General features: G+C 39.3%; 1 protein-coding gene across 1 annotated transcript in view; it reads left to right on the top strand.

The window, feature by feature from the left end:
• zmp:0000000896 (caspase recruitment domain-containing protein 10) overlaps positions 1-14,319 on the top strand; it is a 36,042-nt gene extending 21,723 nt beyond the window's left edge. The window contains exons 13-25 of the mRNA XM_049473459.1: positions 1,258-1,295; positions 1,526-1,614; positions 2,350-2,396; positions 3,052-3,154; positions 3,289-3,460; positions 4,440-4,563; positions 6,055-6,295; positions 6,404-6,470; positions 7,587-7,689; positions 8,775-8,933; positions 10,720-10,832; positions 10,979-11,094; positions 12,094-14,319. Of these exons, the coding sequence (XP_049329416.1) occupies positions 1,258-1,295; positions 1,526-1,614; positions 2,350-2,396; positions 3,052-3,154; positions 3,289-3,460; positions 4,440-4,563; positions 6,055-6,295; positions 6,404-6,470; positions 7,587-7,689; positions 8,775-8,933; positions 10,720-10,832; positions 10,979-11,094; positions 12,094-12,298 (1,577 nt within the window). The 3' untranslated portion in view covers positions 12,299-14,319. The remainder of the gene's footprint in view (positions 1-1,257; positions 1,296-1,525; positions 1,615-2,349; positions 2,397-3,051; positions 3,155-3,288; positions 3,461-4,439; positions 4,564-6,054; positions 6,296-6,403; positions 6,471-7,586; positions 7,690-8,774; positions 8,934-10,719; positions 10,833-10,978; positions 11,095-12,093) is intronic.
• Positions 14,320-14,533: the final 214 nt, after the last annotated feature.

Here is a 14,533-nt window from a genome sequence, read left to right as displayed (position 1 = left end):
CTTAACACACTATTTTTTGTTGAGCACGTCAGTGTGAGGATTCTGTAGGTGGGTTTTAAAGAGAACAGATGATTTATTGGTCTATAATCAGGTGTTCTCAGGTGTGTTCAGAGAGGTTCAGTTAGGTTGGTGTTCTGCATGTTTTACTTTCTTCTTGTTGAAACACATCTGCTCCCACTTATGATCTAATCCAGGGGTGTCCAAACTTTTTTTGTTGGGGGCCATAAGGAGAAATATATTTGAAGTCACGGGCCACAGACTCTGTAATAAAACAAATAATGAAATATACCACTTTAAATAATATTTTTTTCCTGATTATTTCATTTCATATTTCATCTCTCCGCTTTTAGACTCTTTGCCCCGTTTTTCTGCGCTAGAAATGCGCACTCTCTCTGCTTTTAGACTCTGTCCTGTTTTTCTGCACTAGAAATGCGCACTCTCTGCTTTTAGACTCTGTCCTGTTTTTCTGCACTAGAAATGCGCACTCTCTGCTTTTAGACTCTTTTGCACCGTTTTTCTGCGCTAGAAATGCGCACTCTCTGCTTTTAGACTCTTTGGCCCGTTTCTGACACCTAGCGTTCAAACTTTGAATCTCACATTATAAAAACCTGCTTAACAGCGGGCCAACTTTCATTCTATTTCTAAAATACCCGACCCGCTGGCCGTAGTTTGGACACCCTTGATCTAATCGAAACTAGGGGTGGGTGATATGGCCCTAAAATAATACAAAATATTTCATGATATTTTTGCGATAACGATATTTTTGGCGATATGACAAAACACTTAAGCACAAATTATTTTAATAAATACACTACTGCAACAAAATTAAAATATGACAAATGTTTTATTTTTATTGCATATGATATGATATGGCACACCCCTAACTGAGATATTTAAAAAATACAAGAATTTATCAGATTTGTAACAGAAGGCAATGATTCAGAATGTTATGATACTAATAATAATGCACTCCAAATATCTCCATATATCCAGAATTAAAGTGAAATAAATGATACTGGACAGATATAATCTGTCTCTAGTAGATAGTAGATATAATAGGAAATGAGAACAGTGTGATTTTTTTTTTTTTGCTAAAAACAGCAAAACAGTAGTACCATGATGTGATAATTAGGGGTAGGTGATCTGATACGATATGGCACACCCCTAATCAAAACCCTTTTTTTAAACAATATTTTGTCTGTGTTTGTGTGTGTGTGTGTGTGTGTGTGTGTGTGTGTGTGTGTGTGTGTGTTTCAGACTCATTCTCCAACTCTGAGGATAAAATCTTCAGTCCGGTCAGTAGCCAAACCAACACACACACACACACACACACAAAACACGCTTCTATTCCTCACCACTCTACTCTATTCTGACTGAGTTATATTATCTAGTGTTTTACACCAAATCTACTCAAATCTTCTCTTTTTACACATCTGAACATTTTTAAATAGGTGAAGCTGTTGTATTAAGTTGTCATGTGTGTGTGTGTGTGTGTTACTGTGTGTGTGTGTCTGTGTGTGTGTAGCAGTGTGACACTGCAAAGGACATAAACAGGCTGTCCATTTTCCCGTTTCCCCCCTGCACAAACTCCATGATCCGCAGAGTCAACACTGAGTAAGAAACACACACACACACACACACACACACACACGCATCTACAAATGAGGGTATTAGTCTGTCCAAAGACGTAGGAGCAACACATTAGCTAATATGAATCAAAGCCCACCCTAAGTGACTTAGAAAAATATTTGCAGAATTACAGTTTATCACAAAAAAACTAAATATATATTTCTGTACTGTTGTTATTATTAGTGAAATCCAACTAAAGGTCACTTTACAACCTAAACATGTTACTCCACATTTACTGTTGTTAAAAAAACAATCAGTTATCAGCTAAAATGTAAAATAATATAACAGATTTGTTTTTTATTATTATTGTTATTATTATGTATTGGCATGTCAGTTCTGTTGTATACTTACGTTTACTCCACTCTTTAAAAAAAAAACTCTGTTCTGTTGTGTCCTGGGTTTTTTTATTTTGTGGCATACTGCTGAAATTACATAATAAAAAAAATATAAAAAAATATAAAAATAAATTAAACGTTAATAAATTAAATGGCTGTGTCTCAAACAGCACACTCTGGAACACAATGCACTACTGAAAGCACTTTTTACGATGGTGTGCTTTTAGGAAAAAGAATGAAACTTGACGTTTTGTAATATAAATTTTAGATAATAAACCCAAATTATATTTTAAAACAATGTCTACTTTTACTGTAAAATCTTCCTATTTTTGATCCTGCCAATCAGTGTGTCAGTGTGTGACAGGATGTGTTTACTGTGTTTCAGGTTTGATATGGACTCTTGGGGCAGTGATGAGACTGACACTGTTACAGGTGTGACAGACACACACACTTACATAGACACATTGTTAAGATACACTGTATTAACAAGTATTCACTCACCCATTGAATTTATTGAACTCATGTTCCAGTCACTTCCATGGCTACAGGTGTGTAAATGTGTATAACTAAGCACCTGCTTCTACAAACATTAGTGAAAGAATAAGTCGCTTTCAGAAGCTCAGTGAATTCCAGTGTGATACAGTGATTGGATGCAGCACCTGTGCAACAAATCCAGTTGTGAATTTTTTTTTTCACTAATAAATATTTCACAGCCAACTGTCAGTGATATTATAACACAGTGGAAGTGACTGGGAACAACAGCGACTCTGTGCTCTGTCAGTGTAATGCTGAGAAGTATAAAGTGGGGTCAGCGGATGCTGAGGAGTATAGTGCACAGAGTTCACCAACTTTCTGCAGATTCACCACATCACTACACACCTCCAAACTTCATGTAGCTTCAGATTAGATCAAGAACAGTAGAGAGTAGAAAGCTTCATCGAATGGGTTTCTGTGGCCAAGCTGCTCCATCCAAGCTTTACATCACCAAACGCAATGCAGATGAACATGTAATTTTGGAAAGGTTATATACCTTTTTTGTGTAATTGTAATCTAACTGTAATGTGTGTGTGTGTGTGTGTGTGTGTAGATGATTCTGAGTCGTCTCTGTGGGTGTCCTGCGCTTCTCTATCATCTCAGATTTTCCCTCCTGATCTGGAAAACCAGACAGAAACCAGCAAACCTTTACTACTGTGAGTACACACACACACACACACACACACACACACACACACACGTGTTACACGTGTGACAGTATAACAAGGCTAGGATGCTGGATGCAGCCTTATCATTAGAATGCAGTTCATATTCTCTCTCTGTCTCTCAGTTCAGAGCCCCTGCCTGTCGTCCCCTCACCCCCCTCTCCACCCAAGAACGTGGGCCTGGCTAATGACATCACTATTGTGGGGGGCAACCGGCTTGGAATATTTGTGCAGACGGTGAGGGCGGGTTCACCGGCAGATAAAGCTGGTCTCAGAGAGGGCAGTGAGCTTCTGCAGGTAAGATAAAGCAAGAACGTGTTCTATAGTATGTGTGCATCAATATAATAATAATTCATATACTATAGTCTAGGGCTGCACAATATATCATTTAAGCATCGTCATCACAGTGTGCAATAGTCACATTGCAGAACGTGCGATGTTACCTACAAACACGTCATGTGGCAATGTTTTTAATCACGAATTTTAATCCTGGATAAAACTTTTACTGTATATTTACCTTTTTAAAAGCCATTTAAATGCTTGATTATTGTTGTTTTGCTGTTTTTCTCGATTTTTGAGTGCTTGGCTGACATTAAAGTGCTGATTTAGCTCTCGGTTGGTCTGGATCTCACACCAGAACACACTTTACAGCACACAGATTATAGTAGGACTGCATGATATTGAATCTTTTTTTTCCAGGAAATATATATCGCAATATTAAACAATGCCGGACCCATGATGTCACCAGCCCTGCTCCTATCACAGGTCCTGCATTGTTTAATATTGTGATACTCTCTATACAGTTCTCTATACTGTAGTTGCTGTACTGAATTGAGGGTGCTGTTGTTAATCTCTATACTGCAACCAATGTTGTAGTATTATTCTCCCTACTGTAATTTGTGTGCTGGTGTTAAACTCCACACTGTAATCTTTAAACTGTAATTTGTGTGCTGGTGTTAAACTCCACACTGTAATCTTTAAACTGTAATTTGTGTGCTGGTGTTGTTATCTTTACTGTGTTCTCTGTGCTGTAATCTGTGTGCTAGTTTTAATATCTGTACTTTATTATATGTACTTTAATCTGTGTTCTGGTGTTAATCTCTGTTCTGTAGCCTGTGTGCTAGTTTAATTTTTATATTGTAACTTGTGTGCTGGTGTTATTCTCTTTACTGCATTCTGTGCTTGTGCTAATCTCTGTGATGTAATTTGTGTGCTAGTTTTAAAATCCATACTGTAGTCTATATGCTTTAATCTGGTGTTTCTCTGTGTGCTGTAGCTGGAGCAGGAGCTGTTTGATGGTGGACGGGTTGATCTGAGTCAGTGTACAGGGGAAGTGGCTCATTTCTCTCTGCAGTGGTGGACTGAACCATCTTCTCTGAAATACAAGCTTAATGAGGAGGGTGAGTCTTTCTGTCTAACACACTAAATATTCCACAGTCCGCTGTCAGTGCTGTTAGAACAAAATAGAAGCAACAGGTAACAAAAGCGGCTCAGAGAGCATAGTGCACAGAGATCTACAACTTTCTGCAGAGTCCACTACTACTGAACTCCAAACTTCATTCAGACTTTAGATTAGCTGTAGAACAGTAGAGTGTAGAGAACTTCATGAAATGGGTTTCCATGGCCAAGCAGCTGCGTACAGGCCTTATAACACAGACAGAAGACATTTTATTTAATTGAATAACGAACAGAAATACATACAGAGAAATGTGCAATTTACATACAATACGGCACAAATAAAAATACTACTACACATTGAAGAAAGGACAGGTGCATGAACAAAGGATAGGTGCACCAATATAAAAAAAGGGGGCGGGGGGGAAGGAGGGCAGCTAGTGTCTTGATTTTAAATTATAATATTCTATTGAAGAACAAAGTAGGTGGGCGTTTTTACCATGTATCAGTCTAAGAGTGGATGAGAAAGTCATCATTGTAATTGTCCATATATAGAATTAAATGGTTTTCCAACATTTTTTTTACAATTCCATAAATTATATACATTTTAAGAAAAGGAACTTTGGAAGATAACCAATTAAAAATATCAGACCAGAGTGTTTCAACATATATGCATTGAAAAAATAAATGCTCAGTTTTTTCAGTATCATCACAACAAACACAGATATGTGTTTCAATACCAAACCAACCTTGAATAAAGTGGCTGTAAGGATAGATTAAATTGAATTGAATTGAATTTATTTAATGACTCAAAAAGTACATACACAGACAACAAATTTATGCACTTCAAATCATTAAGGACTAAAACACAATAAAGCACTAAGGCTTATTTCCATTGTGGTTTATTTCTATTGTTTATTTCAATGCCTTTATTTAATTCCAAGGCTTATTACAATTGTGAATTCCATTTAAGGTTTTAAAGTGGACTTCTTTGGCTTTTGGAACAATTGGTTATTTGAGGTATCTGGTACGCGACTTCTGAATTGATTGTAGTGGGTAAATTTGACAAATGTAAGAGTGGGATACAGAGTAGTGCCGGATTACCTTATCAAAAAGTTTGGAGTCCTTAAAAGTACAATTAAACACAAAAAAGATTTAGGAATAACATTAATAATGGATTTAAATGTTTTTTTCTGGTTTGTTTTAAAATTATACTGATGACAAAGCATTGTAAGACAACAGAGTTGTAAATGTAATACAGACCAAATACCTTTTTCCATCTAGTCCTTAATATACAAGGATTTGTTTTTTACTGTGATGGAGCGATTATTCCAAATTAGTGAGTTATGTGAAGTGAAGTTATGACTGTACAGAATTTTCCAATAGACCAACACTTGTGAAACACTGGTGAAAATCAGATATGAACCTTATTCTTACAAATGGATGAAACAGCCAAGTGTAAACTGTTTCTCTCTCTTTCTCTCTCTCTCTCTCAGGTTACTCTCGTTTGAACAGTGAGCTCTCCTCTCCCTCCTTCACGGGTGCTGACTCTTTTTACGTGCGTGTGAACCTGGACCTCTGTCCACACGGTGACCCGCCCTGCCTGCGCCTGAGCTGTAATGACATCCTGCACGTGACGGACACTCGATACAACGGGAGGTACCAGTGGCGCTGCACACGGGTCGACACGCACTCCGCCAGAGCGCTGCAGGCTGGAGCTGTGCCAAACTATAACAGGTACAACACTCACACACACACTCACACACACTTACTGCCCTTCACATTAGAGGACAATGGAGCAAACCTTCATACCTCACTCTCTGTGTGTGTGGTTGTATGTGTTAGGGCACAGCAGCTGATGTTGGTGAGGCTGCAGACGATGACACTGGAGCATAAAGACAGCAAGAAAAAGGTAAGATTTTACTATATTTTCATCCATCCATCCATCCATCCATCCATCCCTGTCAAACAGTTATATATAATTCAGTCATCCTCTTTTCTCACTAGAACAACCAGCTACTAATAACGTGGCTCATGAACGGAAGTAGAAATGTAGGTGTTTCTAAAATGAGTATTTTAGTAGTTGACTAATCTTTTAATTTTAAATCCTTTATTTTTTTTATTACTTGCTTAGTCAACAAATTATATCTGCCACCCCCCCCCAACCTCTGCTTCCTGTGAGCACAGCTTCTGTTCCAGTGAATGATTTACCTCACCTACAGTCTGCACACCTGTGAATGTTAACCTGTTCTCCAGTCTCTGCTTTAACATACCATAACAAGTTCCCATAGCAACTTTAAATAATGACCAATGAAACTCATTGCATTTTAACAAATGTTTATAATTAACAATGTCATATACAGGGGTTGGACAATGAAACTGAAACTAAATGGCAAAATGGAACCAACCTGGTGGCCAGTCTTCATTAATTGCACATTATTGCACCAGTAAGAGCAGAGTGTGAAGGTTCAATTAGCAGGGTAAGAGCACAGTTTTGCTAAAAATATTAATATTGCAATGCACACAACATTATGGGTGACACACCAGAGTTCAAAAGAGAACAAATTGTTGGTGCACATCTTGCTGGCGCATCTGTGACCAAGACAACAAGTCTTTGTGATGAATCAAGAGCCACAGTATCCAGGGTAATGTCAGCATTCCATTAAGAAGGACGAGCCACATCCAACAGGATTAACTGTGGACACTGTAAGAGGAAGCTGTCTGAAAGGGATGTTCGGGTGCTTACCCGGATTGTATCCAAAAAACATAAAACCACGGCTGATCAAATCACGGCAGAATTCAATGTGCATCTTAACTCTCCTGTTTCCACCAGAACTGTCCGTATTGTGGTCTAAAACCAGGTGTTTCAGTTTTAGGGTCCAACCCCTGTATGTCAACTAATCGTTGCAACCCTACTTTAATTAAAGTGGCCAGTGAGTCCTTTGCTGCCAGAAATGGTTTCTGACACGTGTGTGTGTGATTGTGTGTGTCTGTGTGTGTGTGTGTGTGTGTGTGTGTGTGTGCACAGTTTCTTAGGAAGACTCCTGAGCGTATGCGGTTGGTGAAACCGGCGTCTACGAGCTGCCGCAAGAATGGCTCCTTCTCCCCGCTACTCTACACACTTAGTAACCGTGAGCACTCTCCATTTACTGATCACTCTCCGTCCTCTCACTGTTCACTCTCCGTCCTCTCACTGTTCACTCTTCATCCTCTCACTGTTCACTCTCCATCCTCTCACTGTTCACTCTCCATCCTCTCACTGATCACTCTCCATCCTCTCACTGTTCACTCTCCATCCTCTCACTGATCACTCTCCATCCTCTCACTGTTCACTCTCCGTCCTCTCTCTGTTCACTCTCCGTCCTCTCACTGTTCACTCTCCGTCCTCTCACTGTTCACTCTCCATCCTCTCACTGATCACTCTCCATCCTCTCACTGTTCACTCTTTGTCCTCTCACTGTTCACTCTTTGTCCTCTCTCTGTTCACTCTTTGTCCTCTCTCTGTTCACTCTTTGTCCTCTCACTGTTCACTCTCCATCCTCTCACTGTTCACTCTCCATCCTCTCACTGTTCACTCTCCGTCCTCTCACTGTTCACTCTTTGTCCTCTCTCTGTTCACTCTTTGTCCTCTCTCTGTTCACTCTCCGTCCTCTCTCTGTTCACTCTTTGTCCTCTCTCTGTTCACTCTTTGTCCTCTCTCTGTTCACTCTTTGTCCTCTCTCTGTTCACTCTTCCTCCTCTCACTGTTCACTCTTTGTCCTCTCTCTGTTCACTCTTCGTCCTCTCACTGTTCACTCTCCGTCCTCTCACTGTTCACTCTCCTTCCTCTCACTGTTCACTCTCCATCCTCTCACTGTTCACTCTCCTTCCTCTCACTGTTCACTCTCCGTCCTCTCACTGTTCACTCTCCATCCTCTCACTGTTCACTCTCCTTCCTCTCAATGTTCACTCTCCATCCTCTCACTGTTCACACTCCATCCTCTTACTGGTTACTCTCCATCCTCTCACTGTTCACTCTCCATCCTCTCACTGTTCACTCTCCGTCCTCTCACTGTTCACTCTCCATCCTCTCACTGTTCACACTCCATCCTCTTACTGGTTACTCTCCATCCTCTCACCTCTCTCTGACCACTCACCACCCCCATACTGTCCTCTCCAGCAGGGGAATTTTGCTGTCTGGAATAATGTGTGTTTTTGTGTTTGTGTTTGTGTGTAGGACATGAGGATCAGTTGATCCCCTACAGTTTGGTGCAGCCTGTGGAGGTTGATTGTAAACGACCTGTGGTGTTTTCTCCCTCTCTGCTCTCCCGCCGACTCATAGAGCGATTACTGCAGCCTGCAGAGTCCGGACTGCACTTTAACACCTGCCAGCCAGGTAAACACACACACACACACACACACACACACAAAAGAATGAATTTTCTTTTGCTACCGTTGTTTGATCTGTAACTCATGTGGATGCAGATGCTACTCAGCTTGACTGATATTTACTGAAGCTCTGAACTAAAGATCAGATAAAACTGAGGAACATGGACAGAAAATGTTAATGTTTAATAGAAGTATTTGGACAAAGCAGAGAGAGTTTTACCACATCATTCAGGAGAACCTGTTCAGGCCCAGCAGCTCCTGAACTGCTTCTGGGACACAAGATGTGACAGAGACAGACACAATTGTTGAAGAGAAATAAAAAATAAATAATGCACATTTGTCACTGAAAAAAATGAGTATTTCTAATGTAATTTGTACTAGTTTTATTATATTATAATAGGTTAAAGTTTGTATGCTGACTATTGTCAACATTCCCCATGATGGGGTAACTTCAGGATGCTGGATTTAATGGCAGCATTGCCAAGAAAAAGCCATATTTCACACTGGCCGATAAAAAGAAAAGACTGTTATGGGCCAAAGGGAAAAAAGCAATTGGGAACTGGGAGATTGGAAGAAGGAGTTGTGGTCAGATGAGTCCAAGTTTGAGGTCTTTGGATCAAACAGAAGAACATATTTGTGAGGCTCAGAACCAATGAAAAGATGCATGACCAATCCTTATTGCCATCTGTCAACCATGGTGGAGGCAGTGTGATGGTCTGCGGATGCTTTGGAGGTGGTAAAATTAAGCTTTATAAAGAGTGTAAAGGACCTTAAAGAAGGAAATCTACCACAATAAGTACTACACTTATACTATACACTGTGGACTGCTCTAGCTGTTGTGGGAGGAGCTTGAGTGTATGTTACGGAGAAAGACTGAATCAAGCTAAGCCTAGTTGTGGGAGATGTTCCATAAAGCATGGTGTGAAATCACATCAGATGGGGGCTCAGAGTGGCCCAGCAGGCTGAACACTGCCACTATGATAAGGACATCACCGGTTCGAATCCTATTCATGTAGCTTGCCATCGGCTGCCGGAGTCCTGAGAGAGCACAATTGGGCTTGCTCTCTCTGGGTGGGTAGATGGCGCTTTCTCGACACTTCACTCCAAAGGGTGATGTTGATCAGCACAAAGTGTCTGTGAGCTGATGTATCAGAACCGAGTCGCTGCGCTTTCCTCCGAGTCGCCACTTGGCAATGCTATGTCAGCAGCAGTTCGAAAAGTGGCGTTGGCTGACTTTACATGTACTGGAGGAGGCATCTGCTAGTCTTCACCCTCCTGGTGTTGGGGCATCACTAGTGATAGGGGGAGTCTTAATAAGTGGGTTGTGTAATTGACCCTGTAAATTGGGGAGAAAATAGGATATAAATTTGAAAAATAAATCACTGATTGTTTTACTGTAATCAATTTCATTGTCAAGTTGTATTTCTAAATGCTCCCACAAATGCTAAATAGCATCAAATTTTAGATATAAAGATTAAAGTCTTTTCACAAGTGGTATCCTGGGAGATGGCGAGTAGGAATTTATTGTCCTTTTATTTTATATTTTGCTGCAAGGATAAAATCTTGGCTTTTAAATTTCCCTATCCCCTAAAGTATCTGGCAGCACATCCATTAAAATCACTATTTTTTACTTTGTCATACATGCCTGCATATTCTTATTATGTGCTATATTTCTTTGTCTCAAGTGTGTTTTCATTGAAAACAAGAAAATTTCACAATGATCCCAAACTTTTGAGTGGTAGAGTATAATAATGATATTTATAGCGTCATGTTATTGCTGATTTCTCCTGCAGAGCCGATCTCAGTGTGTGAGCAGCAGGATAAGAGTGTGTTCCTGCTCGATTATTCAACATCAGACCAAACCCTGGGAATCAGACTGCAGAACATTCAGGAGGTTATAAACCAGGTACACACACACACACACACACAGTTATACACATAAGCCCACGACACATTAAATATGAATACAAATATTACTTTTAAATATCTATATTTTGGTTTATCTGTTTACGTGTGTGTGTGTGTGTGTGTGTGTGTGTGTGTGTGTGTCAGGACAAGCACTGTCTGTTGGAGTTGGGACTGAGCAGTGTTGAGGGTCTCCTGAGGCAGGGTCTGTATCCCATCGTCATCCATATCAAACCCAAAGACAAGAAGGGCAGGAAGTTCCGGTAAGATTACAATACAATTACATTGCCAATTACATTAAAAATAACAATGCCAATTACATTCCCTAGCACAATACCATGACAAAACAATTACAATAGAAAACAATGACCCTTTACATTACAAACACAATAAAATTACCTTGCCTATTACCTTAACAATTACACTAAAAATTACATTAATAATTCCACTACTAGTTACATTACCAATCACATTACCATCGCAAAACATACACAATTACATTTGAAAATACATTACCTTTACATTACCAATTACAGGGGTTGGACAATGAAACTGAAACACCTGTCATTTTAGTGTGGGAGGTTTCATGGCTAAATTGGAGCAGCCTAGTGGCCAATCTTCATTAATTGCAAGATTAAGAGTGTGAAGGTTTAATTAGCAGGGTCAGAGCACAGTTTTGCTCAAAATATTGCAACCCACACAACATTATGGGTGACATACCAGAGTTCAAAAGAGAACAAATTGTTGGTGCACGTCTTTCTGGCGCATCTGTGACCAAGACAGCAAGTCTCTGTGATGTATCAAGAGCCACGGTGTCCAGGGTAATGTCAGCATACCACCAAGAAGGACGAACCACATCCAACAGGATTAACTGTGGACGCTGTAAGAGGAAGCTGTCTGAAAGGGATGTTCGGGTGCTAACCCGGATTGTATCCAAAAAACATAAAACCACAGCTGCCAAAATCACGGCAGAATTCAATGTGCACCTCAACTCTCCTGTTTCCACCAGAACTGTCCATTGAGACAATAAATTATTGTGGTCTAAAAACAGGTGTTTCAGTTTTATTGTCCAACCCCTGTATATTGCCATTATATTACCAATTAGATTAATAAATATTTTAACTTTTTTAAATAATACTCCCAATTACATTAAAAATTACAGCACATTTATCATCTCTCTCTCTGTCTCTCTCTCTGTCTCTCTGTCTCCCTCTCTTGCTCTGTCTCTCTCTCTCTCTCTCTCTCTCTCTCTGTGTGTGCAGTAAGTTGTTGTTGTGTGGGGGTGAGGATGAGCTGATGTTGGAGCTGCAGGCTGAGGAGCTGCAGTTGGAGACTCTGCCGTTGCTGTGCTGCACAGTGGAGCCCAACATGTGGAGCTGCACCGAGGAGCTCCTGACCGCCGTGCGCAACACCATCCACAGCCAGCAGGGGGCGGTGGCCTGGGTGGAAATGGACAGGCTGCAGTAGAGCAGCAGATCCGCCAGGGGGCAGAGTCTCCACTTCTTATTCTTTTCAATTTGCACAAAAGCACAGACTTATTATTTATATACGTATTTTAATTATATTATATATTTGTATACTTATATTAATGTAATATATAAGTATATATGTAATATATAATTATAAATGAAATAATTTTATATTTTAATGAAGAAAGAAGTTTTATTGTTCATTTAAAATTATTTCACTCACACATGCACATACAGCTCTGGAAAAAATTAAGAGATCACTTTAGTTTCTGAATCAGTTTATGTTTGAGTAAAACGAACATTGTTGTTTTATTCTATAAACTACGGACAAAATTTCTCCCAAATTCCAAATAAATATATTGTCATTTAGAGCATTTATTTGCAAAAAAGGAGAAATGGCTGAAATAACAAAAAAAGATGCAGAGCTTTCAGACCTCAAATAATGAAAAAAAAGTTAATCTTCATACCTTTTTCAGAAATAAGTATTTGGTACAATAACCCTGTTTTTCATGCATATTGGCATGTTCTCCTCCACCAGTCTTACACGCTGCTTTTGGATAACTCTATGCCACAAAACCAAGGTCATTCAACCAAATCTTGATTTCTGAACTCCTAAAACGTTATGAATATTAACTTGTTTTCTTTGCATTGTTTTGAGGTCTAAAAGCTCTGCATCTTTGTTATTTTAGCTGTAAAGAAAAAAAAACGTAACTTTTTTTTTAAATATATAATTTTATTTAAATTTTATTCCATTTTCTCCCCAATTTACACAGCCAATTACCCAACCCACTCATTAGGACTCCCCCTATCACTAGTAATGCCCCAACACACCAGGAGGGCGAAGATTAGCACATGCTTGCTCTGATACATGTGAAGTCATCCACCGCCTCTATTTAAGCTAACGCTCGGAGGAAAGTGCAGCGACTCGGTTCAGGTACATCGGCTCACAGACGCCCTATGCTGTGGACATCACCCTAGGAGTGATGTGGGGAAAGATGGCCATCTACCCACCCGGAGGGAGCAGGGCCAATTTTGCTCCCTCTGAGTGCCGGCAGCTTGATGGCAAAGCTGCATGAGTGGGGATTCGAACCTGCAAACTCGCTTTAGACCCGTGGACCACTCGGCGCCCCTAGAAACAGTAACTTTTTGTTTGAAAGTATGTAAACGTAGAAAATCTGTCTGTGTGTGTGTGTGTGTTTGTCAGAGTGAAATAATTTCAAATTAACAATAAAACTTGTTTCTTCATTAAAATATTAAAAACAAATAATTTAAACATTTATTAATATGCCATACCATAGGTATGTCTTTGTTAAAGAACATAATACAAAGTATTTCAGCATTAAATTTTTATGTTTATCAGCGTCCTGTATCATAACTACATCTCTGCTGTTTGTAACAAAACAAACCGTGCAAAAGATGCATGAATTCCGATTTGACCGTTCACATTAATCTCACATGTCCATGGATCAGATATGTATCCGATTTAGGACCACATATGAAAGTGATTCAAATCTGGTTTGGGAAAAAAAACAGATTTGGCACGTTTACACAGCCATGAAAAAATCAGATCTGAGCCACATTGAGCAAAAAATCAGATTTGAGTCACTTTATTCTGGTAATGTGAATATAGCCATCGACCCCAATCCGTTTTGATCTCTATCACTAGCCTCCCCTAGAATCTGATTAATCCAGAGGAGTCAGCCAGATGTATAAACAGACATTTTTTGATGCTCTCAGCTTCACTCGGTTTGCACATTACCTCATTAAGGTCAAGAGGGCTTTACTCTGTTACCATATCATTTATAGCAGTTACTGAATGAGGAATATTAATATTAATAATTAACTGGTGAAAAATTGGTGCTAGTTGTGGTCTTTCAGAAGCTTTTATCACATATCTTTACTTTATATCATCCTTAAACTTTATAATCTTATTTTTATACCAGTGTTTTTATATGTAAGTCCTTTTTGACATTTTCTACTGAGCCAAGTTGTTTATAAACTGTGATGACTGAAGAATAAACAATAAAAAAGTATTTATTTGTTCTTTTTGGTATTTTTATCAGCTGCTGAATACCGTGGTCACAGATCAATGGAAATTTAAAGAGGACATAAGAAATAATTTAAAATAAAAGGATATGCAGACAGGCTAAAACGTAGGCCTGAATTCTCTTGATTAAATATCAGTAAATTTGGTGGTGTAAATATAGTGAGTTTATACCATGAATTTTACTAC

This window comes from Astyanax mexicanus, unplaced genomic scaffold (genome assembly GCF_023375975.1).
Source record: "Astyanax mexicanus isolate ESR-SI-001 unplaced genomic scaffold, AstMex3_surface scaffold_38, whole genome shotgun sequence".
Classification (NCBI taxonomy): domain Eukaryota; kingdom Metazoa; phylum Chordata; class Actinopteri; order Characiformes; family Acestrorhamphidae; genus Astyanax; species Astyanax mexicanus.
Note: the sequence above shows the minus strand (reverse complement) of the source record. Positions and strands in the feature narration are given on the sequence as shown.